The sequence below is a fragment of the Cetorhinus maximus genome, chromosome 3, assembly GCF_964194155.1.
Source record: "Cetorhinus maximus chromosome 3, sCetMax3.hap1.1, whole genome shotgun sequence".
In the NCBI taxonomy this organism is placed as follows: domain Eukaryota; kingdom Metazoa; phylum Chordata; class Chondrichthyes; order Lamniformes; family Cetorhinidae; genus Cetorhinus; species Cetorhinus maximus.
Window position 1 is genome coordinate 60,722,219 of NC_135881.1, and position 21,399 is coordinate 60,743,617.

Below are 21,399 nucleotides of genomic sequence, written 5' to 3' on the forward strand. Positions count from 1 at the left end.
GTGATAGGTGGAGATAACCAAAAGAAGTCAGAGACAAAAGAACAAAGAGGTGTTGAAGGTGGTGATATTATCTAAAGGAATGTGCTAATTAAGAGTAGAAAGCAGGACAGACAAGGTACAGATAGCTCTAGTGGGTGTGGGGGAATACTAAAAGGTAGAGATAAACAATGGGTGGAAATACATTTAAAAATAATGGAAATAGGAGGGAAAAGAAAAATCTATGTAAATTATTGGAAAAAATAAAGAGGGGGAAGAAACGGAAAGTGGGTGGGGATGGAGGAGAGAGTTCAAGATCTAAAATTGGTGAACTCAATATTCAGTCTGAAAGGCTGTAAAGTGCCTAGTCGGAAGATGAGGTGCTGTTCCTCCAGTTTACGTTGAGCTTCACTGGAGCAATGCAGCAAGCCAAGGACAGAAATGTGGGCATGACAGCTGGATGGAGTGTTGAAATGGCAAGCGACAGGGAGGTCTGGGTAATGCTTGCGGACAGACCAAAGATGTTCTGCAAAGCAGTCACCCAGTCTGTGTTTGGTCTCTCCAATGTAGAGGAAACCGCATTGGGAGCAGCGAATGCAGCAGACTAGGTTGAGGGAAGTGCAAGTGAAATGCTGCTTCACTTGAAAGGAGTGTTTGGGCCCTTAGATGGTGAGGAGAAAGGAAGTGAAGGAGCAGGTGTTGCATCTTCTGCGGTCGCATGCGAAGGTGCCATGGGAGGGGGTTGAGGAGTAAGGGGTGATGGAGGAGTGGACCAGGGTGTCACGGAGGGAACGATCCCTATGGAATGCCGCCGGGGGGGTGAAGGGAAGATGTGTTTGGTGGTGGCATAATGCTGGAGTTGGCAGAAATGGCGGAGGATGATCCTTTGAATGCGGAGAGGTGATGAGTGAGGACAAGGGGGACCCTATCACGTTTCTGGGAGGGAGGAGAAGGCGTGAGGGCGGATGCGCGGGAGATGGGCTGGACACGGTTGAGGGCCCTGTCAACCACCGTGGGTAGAAAACCTCGGTTAAGGAAGAAGCAGGACATGTCAGAGGAACTGTTTTTGAAAGTGGCATCATCAGAACAGATGCGACGGAGGCGAAGGAACTGAGAGAATGGGATGGAGTCCTTACAGGAAGCGGGGTGTGAGGAGCTGTAGTCGAGGTAGCTGTGGGAGTCGGTAGGCTTGTAATGGATATTGGTGGACAGTCTATCTCCGGAAATCGAGACACCAGCTTCCGCCATTTCTGCCAACTCCAGCATGATGCCACCACCAAACACATCTTCCCTTCACCCCCACTGGCGGCATTCCGTAGGGATCGTTCCCTCCGTGACACCCTGGTCCATTCCTCCATCACCCCTTACTCCTCAACCCCCTCCCACGGCACCTTCGCATGCGACCGCAGAAGATGCAACACCTGCTCCTTCACTTCCTCTCTCCTCACCATCCAAGGGCCCAAACACTCCTTTCAAGTGAAGCAGCATTTCACTTGCACTTCCCTCAAACTAGTCTGCTGCATTCGATGCTCCCAATGCGGTTTCCTCTACATTGGAGAGGCCAAACGCAGACTGGGTGACTGCTTTGCATAACACCTTCGGTCTGTCCGCAAGCATTACCCAGACCTCCCTGTCGCTTGCCATTTCAACACTCCACCCTGCTCTCATGCCCACATGTCTGTCCTTGGCTTGCTGCATTGCTCCAGTGAAGCTCAATGTAAACTGGAGGAACAGCACCTCATCTTCCGACTAGGCACTTTACAGCCTTCCGGACTGAATATTGAGTTCAACAATTTTAGATCTTGAACTCTCTCCTCCATCCCCACCCCCTTTCCGTTTCTTCCCCCTCCTTTTTGTTTTTTCCAATAGTTTAAATAGATTTTTCTTTTCCCACCTATTTCCATTATTTTTAAATGTATTTCCACCCATTGTTTATCTCTACCTTTTAGCACTTTTAGTATTCCCTCACCCCCACTAGAGCTATCTGTACCTTATCTGTCCTGCTTTCCACTCTTAATTAGCACATTCCTTTAGATAATATCACCACCTTCAACACCTCTTTGTCCTTTTGTCTCTGACTTCTTTTGGTTATCTCCACCTTTTACTGGCTGCTTGTCCCAACAACCCCACCCCCCACCTTAAACCAGCTTATATTTCACCCCTTTCCTATTTTTACTTAGTTCTGTTGAATGGTCATGAGGACTCGAAACGTCAACTGTGCTCTCCTCTACCGATGCTGCCAGACCTGTTGAGTTTTTCCAGGTATTTCTGTTTCTGTTTTTGTTTTGGATTTCCAGCATCTGCGGTTTTTTGCTTTTATCTCTATTCTTCTGTAATCGTTTTATAAAGGTTTTCAATAATTAGAACTTGCTTAAATATAGCTGAAGTATTAGCTGCTTGGTAGCTGGAATGGGTACCAGAAATACTGCTTGAAGCCATGACAATCACAACAGCGAGCTATTTTAATGCAAGGTTGGCAAACAGTGTCTTGTAATTTTGTATCTTGGACAGCTGCTTCAATCACCCCTCCCCCCAACCAAATTAATACTCCTCTAAATTAGTTATTGAAAAGTGTGAAAGAATGACACAGAATGTTTACAGCAATTTTCTTTCCTTTTGAGACTTAACTGGATTCACCCCTATGGTATTGCAACGGATATTGTATAGTGGGGAAGACCTCAGGTGCAAACTGTTCACACAATGCATTAGAGCTCCAATATTTTGCATTTGCTTTTAACCATCACTTTAAGCACAAGGTACTGTCCAGAAACCAAACAGATATGAATTTTATTCCTCAAGAATTTACAAAACATACTCAAATATTGACACACAAAAACCACAAACTGATCACAGATGAGGAACCCGCACTGCCGAGTTTGAATATAGGATTGACAAAACATACAGACCCAAGTAGATGACTGAGGGTATTGAAACATTCAACAAAATGGATTAAGTGACTTAATCCTATACACAAGGAACAATACAATGCCTCAAACATCACAGAAATAGAAAAATACTTAGCTATATAGCATTCAAATATGAAGTGTATTAGTTTGTAATTTTAATATACTTTTAATTCAATATTCTACCCTTTAATGTCCCATCCACCACTACCTTCTGACATTGTCTATTTTTGATATTGCATCAATGTTACATATTTCCATGTTTTTAACTTGATCACTTAATTTCTATATGAACTTCTTGATGCAAATTACACTGCAATTTAGCCTTTGGGCTGCAAAGTGGTTTCTTGAATGAAATGTCACTACCAAAATACCATTACCAAATTCTAATTTCCCATTATTGGAGGCTTGTTCATTAAGCGGTAGAACACTGATTCAAAACCTTAGAAAAAGGCATACAAAATGCTGATAAAATCTAAAAATTATGAAAAGCATTTTAATGTGTGTCATAAAGCACAAGGATCATTTTTTTTTTGAAAATCAAGAGCAGTTGAAGAAAAAAATGTGAGCCCTTTTCTTTCTGAACTTCAACATTTAATCAGTAATAAAATTGCAGCTTTCAGGGACTAACCTGCTAAAGGCAGTGCTGACTACTGTGTTTTTGAACTTAGTTCTGGTTGAAGCACAAAAAAAACCTCTGGTGCCACCTAGAGGTCAAATCATTGTCAGCTGTAAAAGCAAAAAACTGCGGATGCTGGAAATCCAAAACAAAAGCAGAAACAGAAACACCTGGAAAAACTCAGCAGGTCTGGCAGCATCGGCGGAGGAGAGCACGGTTGACGTCTTGAGTCCCCATGACCCCCCAACTCGAGACGTCAACTGTGCTCTCCGCCGAAGCTGCCAGACCTGCTGAGTTTTTCCAGGTATTTCTGTTTCTGTCATTGTCAGCTGTCCCTTGATTCGAGGATGATGTCTACTCAGGGCCACAAGCTTCTGCCATAGGTCCTCAGGTGACTGAACAGGCAGATTCTTAGCTTGCAAATCTTTGGGTACAAGGGGCAGGACATCCCATGAGTTAGCAGGGTCCAGAATGCAGGATTTGTTTCCTTTTCTATCCTTCTCTATTGCCGTTCTGCCTCATCAGGAAGATGTTGTGAGTCAAAGCATGGTGAGGCTTCATGAACAAGTTGTTGCCATTTTGAACAATTGATCTTACTGACTAGGAGGAGCTTACCAATGTCACCATACTTCAAGGAGAGCTGAGTGTCTTTGAAGCATTTCCTTTGTTCTCCCCAGAACATTGGCCATCTGAGTGTTGAGAAAACAGGACTTGGCAGGGGAAGCGCTTTTTGGCTATCTGGACACGGTTGATTTGCACGAGATTTGCCTGAATGCTTGTGGAGCTGGCTTCAAGAAGGGACACTAGGGTTTGTTTGATGGTTCCCCCCATTGAATCTGGAGGATGCAGCGGAGGCATTGCTGATAGAATTTCTCCAGCGCTCTTTTGTCACTGATACAGCCCAGGTCTCAGTGCAGTAAAGGAATGTGGTGAAGACAACAGTTCTGTACACTAGGACTTCTGTTGACTTGCAAAGTCTTTGCTCTCAAACACTGGCTGCTGCAGTTTGTAGAAGACTGAGCTGATGCAGCTGATCTGGTTTTGGATCTCCCCATCAATGGTGGCCTTTAGAGGATGGTGGCTGCCAATACATGGGAAATGCTCAACATATTCCAGAGTCTCTCCTTCCACATATATTGGAGATGGACTACTCGGCTGACCAGGTGTGGGTTGATATATGAGTTTTATTTTGGCAACACTCAAGGACAGGCCGAGTTTCTTGTATGTAGAATTGAGGTTAAGAGTGGCTTGCAAATCTGGTACAAAGAGCACTGCAGTCTGTATGACACTGCAGTCATCCACAAACCGTAGATCATATGTATCCATGGCAGTCAGTTTATGTTTGGCATGGAGGGGACTGTAAAGATTAAAGAGTTTTCATTTGTGTGGTATACAATGCTGACAACAGAGTGCAGTTGATCTTTGATGAGGTGAACAGCCACCATCAGGTAGATTGCAAGTACTACGGTTTGGCGGGGGGGGGGAAAACAGCACACAGCAGTGCATGACCTCAGTCCAGAAATGTGAAGAAGTCCGTTTCAGATCTGTCACCCAAGACAGCTGCACTCATATCATCACGAAGCGGTTACAGGATTGTGAAAAAGCTTCTTGGACATCCAAATCTTTGGAGCACAATCCACAGAGCCGCATGATTTAGAGTCAAATACTTTAGCCAGGTTCATGAATATAATGTAGAGTTCCTGGTGTTATTCTCAACATTTATCTTAGGTTTATCTGGCAACAAAGACCATGCTGGTGGTTCCTCTGGAAGATCTAAAGCCACACTGTCTCTTGAGGATTTCCTCAGCCACAGGAAGTAGGCAATTCAGGAGAACCTGTGTCAGGATTTTCCCTGCTATGGACAAGAAAGAAATACCTCAATACTTTCCACAGCATGATTTATCTCGCTTCCTGAAGGTAGTTACAATTTTTGCATTCTTGAAGTGGAGAAGCTGTGGTGGGGGTGGTCTTTTTCTGGCCAAATCCATAGAACAAGTGCATGGAGTCTTGATCTGAGCAGAGGTCCGCCAGCTTTGAAGGCCGCCGATGGAATTATATAGGGGCTGCATGGTTGTTTTTCATCCATTTGATTGCTTGTTGCAGCTCTCCCATGGATTCTACCACAGGCTAATTGGGGGATAGCCTGGAGTTGGTCAAGATGTCCTTTCCAGTGTTGACAGTACCATCCTTAAGAGAAACACCATCCTAAGTGCAAAGGGGATTTTGTCTATTTGACCTTGGTCTTTGGATGCCTCTTGTGGCTTCAAAAAAGCTCTGCATTTCATGATGATCAGCATATCATTGGATCTCTCAGGGCTTCTCTTCCTGCCACATGGATTTGGGGCTGGATTTGTCTTTGCGCGTCAGCCTTCAGCTGTTCAAATGCTGCCCTGACGTGCACGCAGGCAATGAAAGCTGTTCATTTTTGCTTTTGTAGATCACATATTTCAGCATTGTTATTCAAAACTTCATTGGATGTGAACATCACTGGAAATGCCTACATTTGTTGCTCATCCTTAAGTGCCCTTGAACTCAGTGGCTTGCTAGGCTATTTCAGAGGGAAGTTAAGAGTCAACCACATTACTGTGGGTCTGGAGTTACATGTAGGTCAGACCAGATAAGGCCTTGGTGCATGTTCATCACTAATCAAACAAGTCGATGATCTGTCCAGCAGGCAATAGACATATGGATCGAGTGATATAGACACCACTTAGATGCTTGACCCAAACAATGACAAAATCCAGGAGGTACCAACGCTTTGATTAAGAATGCCTCCATGTGGTTTTGTATTTGTCCTTCCAGTGGAAGGTGATTGTTATAATGAGGCCTTGCTAACTATGCTTTGTCAACAGGAAGGCACAATTTGCATTGATTTTTCCCACCCAGACTTTCCCAAAAGTTCTGCTCCAGACACGGGAGTCATGGCCAATCCAGGCATTAAAGTGTCCCAGAAGGATAATCTTTTCTTCTTTTGGGATGGCAGTGAGGATTTCCTCAAGGTTAGAATAGAACATTTTTTTAACATCTTCATTGGAGTCAAGGGTCAGGGCATAGGTGCTGATGATGGTGGCATATTGAGTTGTAGGTGAATGTTGCAAGTCTTTCATCTATACGATTGGGGAGTCCTGGCAGTGCATCCAAGATCATATTCCAGAGGTAAAGACCAACTCCTTTGATATGAGGGTTACTGCCAGCCCTCTGGAGTTCTGGAGCTGGACTTGAACCCAGAACCTTCTGATTCAGAGGAGATGGTGCTACTAACTGAGCTACAGCTGACATATATAACTTTTCTATGGATCAAATTTTTCTAACACAACTACTGTGAAAACAATAATTAACTGATGTAATTTTTACAAAGGGATGAACAGGAGCATAATTGAAGTACTATGCCCAAAATGGCAAGAGTACTGTAATGCCAGTCACTTGTGATATGTTCCTTCTCCCGGTTTCCTCAAAAGGTGACAAACTCCTGCTGAGGTATAGTTTGAGAGATAGTAACACCGTAATATCTTGCCCAATTGCCTGCTCATGATTTATCAATCTGCACAGCAAAGAAACTATTTAATTCTGCAGACCACTGCATTTGAGCCCAACCCTAATCTACAGAATCCTTGAAGGGAAATAAAACTGTCCATTAACTAAGCAAATAGCAATATTCCCTATTGTCACAACTGGGACTGGCTAATCAAATGTATATCAGAGACATTCTTATTACATACAATTGGCAAACCATAAGGTACAATTACCCTACAGCCAGCATCATTTTTTTTAATACAGGAAGTTAACTTTCTTTTGCATTAACCAGAATATAGACATCTTAAGATGAGTCCATATTTCATTAATTACAAAAGTCAAGTATTTTAATATCTTGAAATATTGAGGCTCCCTTCCCCCATGTCAATTTCCTTCTCTCCAAGAGGTGCTGCATTCCAGAAAGAAATGATCAACACAGGCACTACATGCACTCTGGTACCTCCTTCCAAGTGGGAAAAATTCATTTGTGAATATGAAAAGTGAGCGCTGGCCAATTATTTGTGAAGGGAGGTATTGGGCAGCAGTTTATGATACCCCATTGATGAGTTTGCTGTTGGGGAAGGAGGCCTGTAAAATTCCTCTGGTGGCCCTCCCACCACCCCAGGCCTGTGGGCAATTTTATATGTTTTATATGGGGGGGGCAGGGGGGTTAGGGGAACAAGGCCCAGGGTGTCCCAACTGAAGCTTAAGCCTGACCTCAGTTTTGAGATTAGCGGGGAGAATTTGGGGTGGGGGGAGCCTGGCAGGTCACCTTGCTCAGGTCTTGGGCAGGAAGTTGGCGGGGGCATATCCTTTAAGGGCCCCCTTTCCACATTGAGAGCACCCCTTCCAAGAACTCACGGGTGCTCCCTCCCTACATGGCCTCTCCATGAAGACTTCCACCCTCTCTCCCTACATCCCGGGCCTCACCTCCCTGACCCACCATGAGACACCACCCCCAACCACCCTCCCCCGCCAATACTAATCCGGTCCTGGAATCCGAGATTTCAAATCTGGGGACTTCTTGTAGTCCTAGTCTTGGCCATTGCTACAACTGGTACTACTGGTGCTACAGATTGGCCAGTGGCTCTCGAGGGCTGACGTCCGGTCTCCATCCAATTAACGCTCCTCAGAAAAATCCTGCCCGTTGTGTGAGGGAAGAGAAGAGTTGAGATAGAGTACACTCACTTCCTCCTGGAAATCATGGACAGCTATCAGAAGCAAGGCCCTTATCAAATACCGCCTCCTTAAATCAGGGACTAATAGTAGGAATTGAAACTGGATCCTTTCAGATCTGTTTGATGCAGCAACTCACTGGATAAACTAACTGAGCAACAGGCTGGGGACATTGATATTTTATGAGCCTTAAAAATAGATTGAGGCTTATGTTTAACAGACCCTTGAATAATTTGGATCTTTGTTCTTTATTGTACTGTTCAAACTATTCACTCTGGACTACTTAAAATTTGCTGACTATGCTCAGAAGAGGCTCAATTACACAGGTATAGATAAAAGCTGCTTTTCGGTTCTTCCATTCAGAAACTACTGGCCCCTATCAGTATTCAAACATTTATTAATTCACATCCAGATCTTTAAGAGAGCTTACCAATTAACCTCGCTCCTTTGCTTATTCTCCAGAGTCTTACAAAGTTCTTCTGTTTAGGTATATATATGCAATTCCCTTTTGAAAGTTATTATTGAATCAGTTTAAGCTCCCCTTTCAAACAGTTAATTCCGGATCATTATAACTTCCTCGTAAAAAAAAATCCTATTTCCCTTCTGGTTCTTTTACCAATTACCTTCATCTGTGTCCTCTAGTTACTGACCCTTACGGTGGTGCAAAAAATTTCTCATTTTTAAAAATTCATTCATTTTATTCATTCACCAGAGAAGTAGTACTGAGTAAATTGTTGGAGCTGCAGGCTGACAAGAGCCTGGGTCCTGATGGACTTCATCCTACGGTCTTAAAAGAAGTGTCTAGTGAGATAGTTGATGCATTAGTTTTAATTTTCCAAAACTTCCTAGATTCGGGGAAGGTCCCATTACACTGGAAGATAGCAAATGTAACTTCATTGTTCAAAAAGGGAGAGGGAACAGAAAGTGGGAAACTACAGGCCAGTTAGCTTAACATCTGCCATAGGAAAATGTTAGAAGCTATTATTAAAGAAGTTATGGCAGGGCACTTGGATAAGTTCAAGGTCATCAGGTAGAGTCAACATGGTTTTGTGAAAGCGAAATTGTGTTTAACCAACTTACTGGAGTTCTTTGAGGAAGTAACATGTGCCGTGGAAAAGTGGAACCAGTGGATGTACTGTGCTTGGATTTCCAGAAGGCATTTGTTAAAGTGCCACATCAAAGGTTATAGTGTAGAAAAAAGCTAATGGTATAGGGGTAGCATATTGGCATGGACAAAGGTTGGCTGGTTAACAGGAAGCAGAGAGAAGGCATAAATGGGTCTTTTTCAGGTTGGCAAGCTGTAACGAGTGGTGTGCCACAGCGATCAGTGCTGGGGCCTCAACTGTTTACAATTTATATAAATGACTCGGATGAAGGGATTGAAAGCATGGTTGCCAAATTTGCTGATGACACAAAGATAGGTAGGAAAGTAAGTTGTGAAGAGGACATAAGGAGGCTACAAAAATATATAGATAGTTTAAGTGAGTGGGCAAAGATCTGGCAGATGAAATATAATGTGGGAAAATGTGAAATTGTCCATTTTGGCAGGAAGAATATAAGAGAAGCATATTACCTAAATGGTGAAAGATTGCAGAGCTCTGGGGTACAGAGGGATCCGAATGTCCTAATGAATCACAAAAGGCTAGAATATAAGTACAGCAAATAATTAGGAAAGCTAATAGAATGTTATCAGTTATTGCAAGGGGAATTGAATACAAAAGTAGGGAGGTTATGCTTCAGTTGTAGAGGGCATTAGTGAGACCACGTTTGGAGTACTGTGTACAGTACTGGTCACCTTATTTAAGGAAGCATGTTGGAAGCAGTTCAGAGAAGGTTTACCAAACTAATACCTGGAATGGGTGGGTTGTCTTATGAGGAAAGGTTAGACAGACTAGGCTTGTGTGCGCTGGAGTCTAAAAGAGTAAGATGTGACTTGATTGAAACATAAGATCCTAAGGAGTCTTGACATGGTGGATGTGGAGAGGATGTTTCTTCTTGTGGAAGAATCCAGAACTAGGGGGTCACTATTTAAAAAATAAGAGGTCGCCCATATAAAACAGAGATGAGGCAAAATTTTTTCACTCAGAGGGTCGTGTGTCTTTGAAAATCTCTTCCTGAAAAGGCAGTAGAAGCAGACTGAATATTTTTAAGGCAGAGGTGGATAGATTCTTGGTAAGCAAGGGGTGATAGGTTATCGGGGGTAGGTGGAATGCTGATTTCAGATTACTATCAGATCAGCCATGATCTTATTAAACAGCAGAGCAGGCTCAAAGAGCTGAATGGCCTACTCCTGCTCCTTGTTTGAATGCAGGTGTTGCACTGCTGGCTAGGCCAGCATTTATTGCCTGCCACTAACTGTGCTCGAGAAGGTAGTGGTGAGCTGCCTTCTTGAACTGCTGCAATCTATGTGGTATAGGTACACCTACAGTGCTGTTCTGGAGGGGTTGACCCAGCAACAGTGAAGGAGCAGCGATATATTTCCAAATCAGTTGAGTGGCTTGGAGAGGAGCTTCCAGGTGGTGGTGTTCCCATCTGTCTGCTGTCCTTGTCCTTCTAAATGGTAGCAGTCATGGGTTTGGAAGATGATGTCTAAGGAGCCTTGGTGAATTCCTGGACTGGATCTTGTAGATGGTACACACTGCTGCCATTGTGCGTTGGTGGAGGTGGGAGTGAATGTTTGTGGATGGGGTGCCAATCAAGTGGGCTGCTTTGTCCTGGATGGTGTCAAACTTCTTCTGTGTTGTTGGAGCTGCACTCAGCCAGGCAAATGGAGAGTATTCAATCACACTCCTGACTTGCGCCTTGCCGATGGCGGACAGGTTTTGGGGAGTCAGGAGGTGGGTTACTCATCGCAGGCTTCCTAGCCTATGACCTGCTCTTGTAGCCACAGTATTTATATGGCTAGTTCAGTTCAGCTTCTGGTCAATGGTAACTCCCAGGATGTTGACAGTAGGGGATTCAGTGATGGTAATGCCATTGAATGTCAAGGGGCGATAATTAGGTTCTCTCTTGTTGGAGATGGTCATTTCCTGGCACTTGTGTGGCATGTATGTTACTTGCCACTTCTTGCCGAGTTTGTACATGGACTGCTTCAGTACTGAGGAGTCATGAATGGTGCTGAACATTGTGCAATCATCAGCGACATCCCCACTTCTGATTTTACGATGGAAGGAAGGTCATTGATGAAGCAGCTGAAGATGGTGGGCTGAGAAAACTACCCTTTCTCAGGGTATTCTATCAAAATTCTTCAAAGTGATCCACTTGCATCATTTAACATATTTCGCTTGAGTTTGACTCTACAGAATTGACAGCACACCTCTCAGTAGATTGTCAGTTTTGAATTAAGCTTTGAATCCAGGCTATGAATAAAAATTAGAAACAATAAAGGATCTCAATTCCGATCCCAATTCCTAGAGAACTTTACATCTGCTGCTTCCTATTGTCTAAGCCATTTCTCATCCACTTTCTAATATTTAAACCTTGAATCCTCGCTGTTTCAAGTAGTAGTCCTATGAAAATCCATCAAAAACGTTACGAAAGCCCCAGTAAGTCACATCATTAGGCTTTCCAAAGTCCGCTTTGAATGCTACATTCTTAAAAAAGAACAAGGAAGTCAATCAGGGTGGAGATTCCTCAAGCTGGCTGTTTTTTTATTAAATCATAGAAGTATGACTCGGGTATTCTGAATGCTCAGTTTCATAGATTTAAATTTGTACCAAGTAAATTATGTCAATTATGGAAACAGAGCCTTCAGCCACCTGGTTCCTCTGGAACCTTGTCCTAAACCTCTCCTCCTCTTGATGTCCATAAGGCACTTAATTTCCATTACATTTCAAAGTTTTCTCAAAATTTAATCTCTGAACAGACCTTTAGTTACTCTACTAACTCCACCCCACCCCTAAACCTAACGCATCCCTTCCAAGCTCAGCATCTGCTTTCTTCATACTTATATGTGAAGGACATTTGGATGCTCTTTGCATTGAAGGAAATATACAAAATGCAAGCTACTGTTCTTTCATACGTATTGATTTCTGTTTAAACTACCAATGCTGTTGGTGAGGAAAATAAATTAAACACACAACTGTGGTACCTAGGCATAAACTGTAAACAGTGATTCAGTTTGATTATGACCAGCTCAGAAATATATCTAAGCTGGTAGTGTCGATCACAATTAGTAGTCACAGTTTAAACAAAAATATTCAAATATAAATTCTCAAAGCAAACCAGTAGAACAAATTAAAATTAGCTTAAAAAGAGTTCTATGATGAAAATCTTCTGAAGGGACATGCATTTTACAAATACACAAACTTACTCATTCCAGAACACTCTCTGTCTCCATCCCATACATTCAGGACTGCATATCCAGTCAGAAGTAAATTGATTAGGCTTTGGCTGAAAGAGGAAAAAAAGTATTCAACTCAAGATTCCAAAGAAAAGTGGGGAAATAATGAGAATCAAGTGACACTAACACTCTCCATTTCATCACAGCCAACCCTCCTCCAAGCTCCCATATAAATGATAGGGGCAGTTTGGAGATTTTACTCAGAACAAACTAAAGCGAGTCGAGAATTGTGTACATCAAAGTGCATTATCTTTCAAAGGCGAAAATGTAAACTTGGACCCAACCATTAGGTTAATAAGATGTGCAATAAAATAAAACAGAATGCTCTTGAATTTTGGACTACCTTAAATAGAATCAGAGTCAGAAATATGCCATCTGACCAGTCCAAATATGTTACTGAATGCATTAACCAATGTGGTGCCAGAGGAATCAAGCCCCTCTTTAAACTAAAGTCAATTAGGTGCCACGATAAGCCTAAGATTAAAAACAAAAAGATTCTCTTATTTTTAAAAGATGGAAAACTCTGGATTACACATTAGAGGTAACTGTACAGTTACATATTCATAGATGAGTGTCCAGACATAAGAGCACACCCCTCCACCCCCTCAAAAAAAGTCATTGAAAACAATCACCAGCCAAAATTCAAGTGTATCTAAAAAATAAAGAACAAGCCAGCATTCACAATCCCATACACAAATTTAACAGCCCACCCTATCAGTCACTTTCCAATTATGAGCAAAATGATAGATGTTAATAGTGCCATCAGGCAATATTTACTTTTCAATAAACTGCTTATTGATGCTTTGAGTTCTGCTAGAATCACCTGGCTCTAAACTTCATCACAGCTTTCTTCTAGGACATGCAAGATCTGAATGCTAAAGAGATGAGGATGATGCTCTCAATGTCAAGGCAACATTTGACCAAGGCACCCTAGCAAATGAGGGTCAAAGCTAAAATTCTCTGGTGGCTAGTCATAACTAACAGAAAGGAAGGCAGTCCTGACTGTTGGAAGCTGAGTAAGCATTGCAGGCGCAGGTTATTGGAATTCCTTGGAGAGGTGCCCTCAGGCCAAACATCTCCACTTGCTTCAACAGTGACCTTCCCTCCACAAGATCAGGAGTGATGTTATTTGCTGAAAACTCCCATGTTCAACTACATTCTCAACTTTTCAAATAATAAAGGAGCCTATGCAACCAAATACAGGACAAAAGCAACTCCTTATATAACACTTTATTGTAATAAAACACCCCAAAATACTTCACAGTGACATAATAAAACTAAATTTGACACCAAGCCACATATGATGATATTAGGGCAGATGACCAAAAGCTTGTTCAAAGAGGTGGGTTTTAATGAGTGTGTCAAATGAAGAAATGAAAGAGGTGGTTTAGAAAGGAAATTCTAGAGGCAGCTGAATCTGGGCAGCATCCAAGTTTGAACTAACAAGTGGATCATTAATAGAACAATGTCAAGTAATGACAATATTGAACAAGAGACAGCCCAGCTATCTACCTTGGACTTTCTTCATTACCAGCATCATCAAGTCCCTCAACATCAACAATTTGAGGGGGTAGGGTCTCCATCACCAGAAGCTTATATGCATCAGTCATATCATCAACATGGTTATAAAACAAGGTAGAGGCTGGGTATACTACTGTGAACAGTTCAATTCTTGACCCTCCATAGTCTTTTCACCACCTAGGAAGTTTAATCAAGAATATGTTGAATGTTTCCACCTACTACAACATTCAAGAAGTTTGACATAACCCATATGGAGGAATTTGCCCGATCAACATACCCACCATTGGACTTCATATCCATCTTCTCAACTGCTGACATGTGGTGCCTGCATTTTATGCTATCTACAGAGGGCAGCAATTTTATGAGAACATCAACTACAAATTCCCTTCCAAGTCATGCAATTTATTGCTATCCCCTTATTGACCCAGAAACATTCCCCAGGAATCCTACCTAATGTAATTATGGAAGCACCACCACCAAGACTGCAGTGGTTTAAGGAGAAGGCCCACTCATGCCTTTACGACTTGGGTTGGGCAAAACTGCAGCCTTGCTAGTGTCACTCACATTGTGAGAATTAAAAAAGCAGAAAAGATGAAGGGTAAAGGGGAAGGGAAGGATCAGAGAGATGGTGGGTGCGAGGATAGGTGTCAAGACAAAGGCAAGATTTGGGGCTGGGGTAGATGCTTCAACCATTTTCCCTTACAAATGTACTGGATCTCTGCTCTTTTTTGCCAAAATCTCTGCAGCATTGTCCCAATTGCCAACTTGACCACCACCTATTTGCAGTGGGATGGAATACATAAAAAAGTTACTACTCTTGACCACCATCCAGTTACTCCTGTGCAGACAAGATCCTCTCCGTGTATAGGTAAAGCTCAGAAGAAGCACAACTTAGACTGCTCCAATCTATGAACAGTAACCTTGTTACTTTTGGAAAACAGGGTAAAAAAATCAACTCATGCAGCTGGACAATTTGTTTGATGATATGGTATTAGGCCTTGTGACAACCTATGTGCCCTTACTCAAAAGGACCAACAGGAACCCTGCTCATTTTGAAGTGGCTGCTTCTAAAGAGAAGTTAAAAGCCCTGTTTTATCAAGAAATTACTTTACATCATTTTACAATAAATTACAAATTAGAATCTATGCAAAACAGGTGATAAACTACCTTCCATGACCATATACAGGGTCAATTAAAGGTTCAGCTGTGTCTTCAATTTCATTTCTAATGTTTGCAATACCCTAAAAAAAGAAAATTTAATTCAACTCAGAAAACAGAGTACAGTGGTGCAAGTTGCAAAACAACGATTCAGCAAATAAAACTAGCTCGCTCACATTGCTTCTAAATAAATAAATAGGCAATATTGTTGGTAATGAAGACAGCAAATGGTGTCAGCTCTAATCAATTATTTGAAACTTAATAAATACAAATTTGAAAATAAGACATCTAGTTAATATTTAGTTTTCAGATACAAGGATAGGCACATTTTCAAATGATTATTCATCATATGCAAGGTTTGTCTCGGCATAATTCAACAAGTTGTTTTAGTTGGTCTCTGTCTGGTCTGAGGTCAGGAATTGGAGTAAACCAACCTTTGTTAAAATGACAGAGTAAAGAAAAAGGAGGACTCCAAACCGATTCTTCCAAGTTGAATACTGATCCACAATTGCCTCTTTCAGCTCAGTTAGAGTTGCATATGTATGTTTTCTGAAAAATGATTTGAAGATCTTAAAAACTTAGAATTCTTGAATATTAAGTTCATACTTAAAATAAACTCATCTCTGAAAATAATAACTTCTATGCAATGAGTTGTGAATACTGTGAAGCAAGATGCAATGAAGGTCACTGAATACCTTAAGTTTATATTCACCAATCTTATTACATGCTTCAAAAGAAGCTGAATTGTACTCGAAACATATTAAACAAATATTAAACCGTACAGTTTTCACTATGAATACTTTGTGAATCTCAAATTATTGCAGCTGTAAAAGCTCCCAGTTATATGGGGAAAACTCAAAATTGATTACGTGAGAAAGCTGAGCAACAGGTGAAGGAAGGATCAACAAGCTAGCTTGGATTAAACTTAAGATCTGAAAGCAAGTGGTTAGAAGTAAAAACAAATAAGTCAATCTAGTGTATAAAGGATGCCATTTGCAATATAACCTGTGATTTGAGCTATTAGTTGTTCTTTCAAGCTTTGGACTTAACTTTTTGCTTTCAAATCATTAGATTGGAAAAGAACATTCCTTAATTTTCAATAGAAAAAGTCAGAAAGAACGTGAAATAAAGCTACATTGTGATAAATGGTTACACTCAAGAATCGATTTGGTTCAATGTGTGCATTGTCAAACAAACTGATAATCATTCTGAAGAAACCTCACAAAAACATATGCAAGGCTGGGAATTCATATAGGTTATTTACATAAAAAAGACAAGCACATATTTTTGTAATTCCAAAGATCTCCCTGGAGAACAATACTGCCAGAACATTCCCCTGTTAACTTTGAGTGTTAAATGGTGATCCAAATTAGCACAGAGATGTGTGCCAATTCTGAACAATATATTCTCAGATGATTATATTTTTCAGTCTCATTAAATTAAGTAATGGTTGGGGGGGGTGCCTTCCTTTCCTGCAGCATCAATCTAACGTTAAAGACAGGGGAGCAGGGAATTGGCCTTCAGCTTTTGGAAAAGATGGCGGCAACTTAATGACAGCATAGACACAGATCAATCTAAGATTGAAAAGGAAAGTTGAGAAAGCTATTGCGAAAAGGACAATGCTGATTGGTTTGAAACAATGTAATTTCTAAACTTATCCTGGAGAATTCTTTTAGATCAGTTTCAGCTGTAAAGTAAGGAACTGATCCAACAACTGAGCTGAAGACAAGTTATTTAAAAGGGTGAATTTAACAACTACAGCTTGCATATTAATTATAGTCTATTTATAGCTGCCTTTGATTCAAACACAGAGAGCTGTGACATTACAGGCTTTACTTAAAGTGTTTCTGCAGTTTGGATTGTAAATTGCAAAGTGCTCCAAACTGCTGCCATTTGGCCTACTTGATTTATCATAGGACCTCTTGCATATTACATCTTGTTCCCAAACATTTTATAAAAGCTGACAAACTTGAAATCCACATCCACTCTGGGTAATGATCCCATAAGCAGTCAGGATGTAGGAAACAAGTAGCTCAAGAGATGAGGTACAGAATTTTAAAGGCATTTGAAAGTTTGTATTTCTTTCATAATCAATGAGTCTCAGCTGGTTTTATTTAATTTGTGTTAATTTTAATATACCTTTCATATGTATATTGAAAGCTTATGTAAATGTAAACACATCCATATGGCTAAAATGTAGAAAGGCAAGATAATATTATCCTTGAAAACAATACAGCTGTACAGGTAAACTTCATAAACTAAAAGCAGAGGCACAACTGAGTTTGTCATTTTAACAGCTCCCTCAAATGATTCTTCTCTCTCCCTCCCCAGAAAAAAATCGAAGTTTTAAATTAGTCTTGTAAACTTTGTTAAGTTTTTCCACCCAACGTTGATTTAAAAGCTAAAAGCTACTGTGGATGCTGGAAATCCAAAACAAAACAAAAACAGAATTACCTGGAAAAACTCAGCAAGTCTGGCAGCATCGGCGGAGAAGAAATCAGTCAACGTTTCGAGCCTCCATGGCCCTTCGCAGTTCTGCCGAAGGGCCATGGAGGCTCGAAACGTTGACTGATTTCTTCTCCGCCGATGCTGCCAGACTTGCTGAGTTTTTCCAGGTAATTCTGTTTTTGTTGATTTAAAAGGTTTGGTAGCACCTTAAAGAATAATCAAAATAACTGAAACTAGACATAGTTTTCATGGTGAAGTTTGAACATTTTGCCCATTCAATCCCTCCTAAAGCAAATTTTCCTCATCACCCTGGCATTTACAGGTTAATTGTTTTGACCGGGAGAACAAACTGCTTTTTTTCCTTCATCTCTCTGCAAGCCATGGTCAGTTTTGTAGGGCAGCAGATGGTTTTGAAAAACAAAAACCAGTGAATGCTGGAAATCTGAAATAAAAACAGAAAATGCAAACAACACTCAGCAGGTCTGACAGCACCAATGGATACAAATGCTGCCTTACCTGAGTGTTTCCTGCATTTTCTGATTTTATTAGTGGTTTACAAAAATGCATTTTCAACAGCAGCTTCAAGTTCTACGAAATATATGTATTTTGTTATAATTGAAGTTTATAAGATTATGATGTTTTGGTACTGTGTCTTTAAGATAAAATGAAGGGGATCATGTGGCCTGTTCTGAAGTCTGTTGGACAACAAGCCTGGGTGCTTTGATTATTAGAGAGTAAAGAGGACCTAGATTGTTCTATTGGGAGAAAAGCGAAAGGTGTTTACACTTGGAGATAACAGCATATGGGTTGCTGCCATCCGTGGAAAGGCTGAGAGTTTCCAAAGTCCCAGAAAATTGCTGAGAATGTCCAGTTGTAAACAGTTGTGCTCTAAACTGTCCATTTAATTCCAAGATAAAAAAGCTGGGGTCCAAGGTTAGCTAATCAACATTTCTACCTAGGTACAGGGCCTGAGAGATCCAGGTTACGATGGAGATGGGCTTTGAGAGAGGAGATATTTTCCTGAAAACTCTCAGACAAGGTCAGTCTGCCAGGGTCCAGCAAAGGAAGAACAATTATAGCCAGCAAGATGCTGTAGTTCACCATGCAGGGATGCAGGCGGGAGCTCACACTTATTTTGGAAAGGCTAAAGTCATGAGGAGTTAAGACGAGGTTGGAAGATTTTGCTGAGCTTTAGTTGGAAGGAGAAGTCTGGAGGAACACCCACATCATGAAACAGTTCTGGGGTTATAAGTTTCCAGGCTAAGGAAGGAAAAGATAGGAAGAAAACCCTCAGAAGCTAAGAATCATTTTGGACTGCTTCTGGAAGAACTGAATGTCTATTTAAAGGACAGTGTAACATGCAACTGTCAAGTTTGTCTTTGGTTGTGCTAAAAGTAAAAAGGAATGTTTTGTTATTTAAAGTATAAGCTGACTACAAAAGATAGTGTTTAGTCATAAGACTTTTATTGTAGCAAAAGACTAAAAGCACTAAGATGTGAAATCATGTTGAGTCATCATTTCAGTTATTAAATGGAAGTTCAATTTTTTTTAGTTATCAGTCTCAATGCTGTGAAATTCAAATCTTAATGTGAATTCTGACCTAGTTATACAAAGGTGAAATCAACTTTGAATTTATTTTAATAAGGTTCTAAAAGAACACTTAAGAGTCTGAGTCAAATTTTCAACATAATTACAACATATATATGAACATATTCCAAGTTAATTATATTTTAAGCCTTCCCCCATACCATAGTTTTTACAGGACAAAGCAAGTTAAGTTACACAAAGGTTTATTAACCAGATTAAAGGTTTGTCCAAATAGGAATGAGTCAATGACTAGCTTAGCTATATAGACAAGCAAGGTCCCAGATATAATTCATAGTCCATGCCCAGTTACCTGATCTTAATCTGGGCAGCAGTAGTGACACTAGAATTGGGCATGGTGGCCCTCAGATGGGAACACAGTTCGCACTGCAGATGGCTATGCAGCGACAACAGCTGAAGTACATGTACTTAGACATCTCATTAACATGGCGACACTGTGTTAAGGGTCACACAAAATTATTTGGGCAAGATATTAGAGGTCATCTCAGACCTCTGGAACCGTACTCCAGATAGGAGCAAACATCTATAGGAGAGAAGGGGAGGACATCGATCAAGAAACATCAGGTGGTACAAAAAAAATCATTTTAACATAATGAACAGTATTCAATGCCCACTTAAGTTTCCTAGTAGCAGTGAGTTACTTACTGAATCAGTGCATGAAATCTCTCAGAGCCAAGCTCCTCTGCAGCCAAGGCAGCTATACATAAAACCAGACACTTTTCAGCACCACAGACAGCAATAAAACAAACAAGATTATACATTGCAAAGCTCAGTCACAAAGCATTTAGTATTAAAGGTTAATTGACATAAGTGATCAGCTGTTCATCAAGTTACTTCTTTTAAAAAAAGTGATTAATAAACATCTCCAGAGATAGCCTAGCATTTAAAACATTGCATTTGAATGAAATTTCAAATAAACTTCAACCAAACCATTATTCTAACACAATTGTCAACAGCTACAAAAAACATTGACACCGAGTTAAAAGAAATGCTTTCAAGTTCCAATTATACTCCCACTCATTAGCACAAATCTATTTTCCTTCTAAGTAACTAATTATTCTGCAAAACAGGCATATCCCTATTCTAAAATGAATACACAGGCTACTTAAAATGTAATATTCCTGTGTTGTGATTTGCCTGTATTGAGTGTGAAGTAGATTAAATATTACTGCATCACTATACAACCAGGATAACATTCTAATAATCTTGAAAATAGCAGTTAATTTCTCATTAAACTATGTATTTGAATTTTGTTTAAATTTCAACAACTTAGCCTTTAACATAATGAAACCTCCCAAGGTGCTTCACAGGAGTGCTAGGGTATGACACCGAGTAACATAAAGAGACATTAGCTCAGATGACTAAACGTTTGGTGACAGGAGTGTAGTAAAAACCTTCTTTCTTTAGATTCCACTGTGCCATGTGACATTCTTGACAACATATGAATGTACCAATTAGGAGCAGGGGTCGGTCATTAAACACTTTGAGCCTGCTCCACAATTTGATACGATCATGGCTGATCTGATTGTGGCTTCAACTTCACTTCCCTGCCTACCACACTCATCCCCCCACACCCTTTGACTCCCTTGATAGCCAAACATCTAGCTAACTCAGCCTTAAAAACATTCAATGACCCTGCCTCCAGCGCTCTCTGGGGAAGAGAGCTCCACAGACTCACGACTCAGAAAAATGTTCTCCTCATCTCCATCTTAAATGGGAACTCCTTATATGGTCTCTCCCACAAGGGAAAACATCCTCTCATCATCCAACCTGTTAAGTCCCATAGGATCATATAAGTTTCAATAAGATCACCTCTCATTTTGCTAAACTCCAGTGGATGCAGGCCCAGCCTGTCCAACCTTTCCTCATAAGGTAACCCCTTCGTCCCAGGAATCAGTCACGTGAACCACTAATCTCATCCACTTTACAGATTGCAAACCTAAGTAGCAGTCAGTAATAATGTTCCATTTTTTGTCACCAGGTGACATTACAGTAGTATTCCACACAAAAATGAGTACAGGAATACCAACTTCAATGGAAGGAATATATTCTGGTACAATTTTTTCAACTAGCTGTAATTTTGTCATCTGTTCTACATTGTAAAATTGTCATGACTCACTGGGGATAGTGCGCTATAT

General features: G+C 40.8%; 1 protein-coding gene across 3 annotated transcripts in view; it reads right to left on the reverse strand.

Moving 5' to 3' along the window:
• Positions 1-21,399, reverse strand: part of mindy3 (MINDY lysine 48 deubiquitinase 3) — a 133,536-nt gene that overhangs the window by 98,403 nt on the left and 13,734 nt on the right. For all 3 annotated transcript variants that reach the window (XM_078538455.1, XM_078538454.1, XM_078538453.1), the window contains exons 5-8: positions 19,907-19,958; positions 15,643-15,757; positions 15,218-15,291; positions 12,500-12,579 (exon numbers count right to left, since the gene is read on the reverse strand). In XM_078538455.1, coding sequence (XP_078394581.1) covers positions 12,500-12,579; positions 15,218-15,291; positions 15,643-15,757; positions 19,907-19,958 — 321 coding nt within the window. The remainder of the gene's footprint in view (positions 1-12,499; positions 12,580-15,217; positions 15,292-15,642; positions 15,758-19,906; positions 19,959-21,399) is intronic.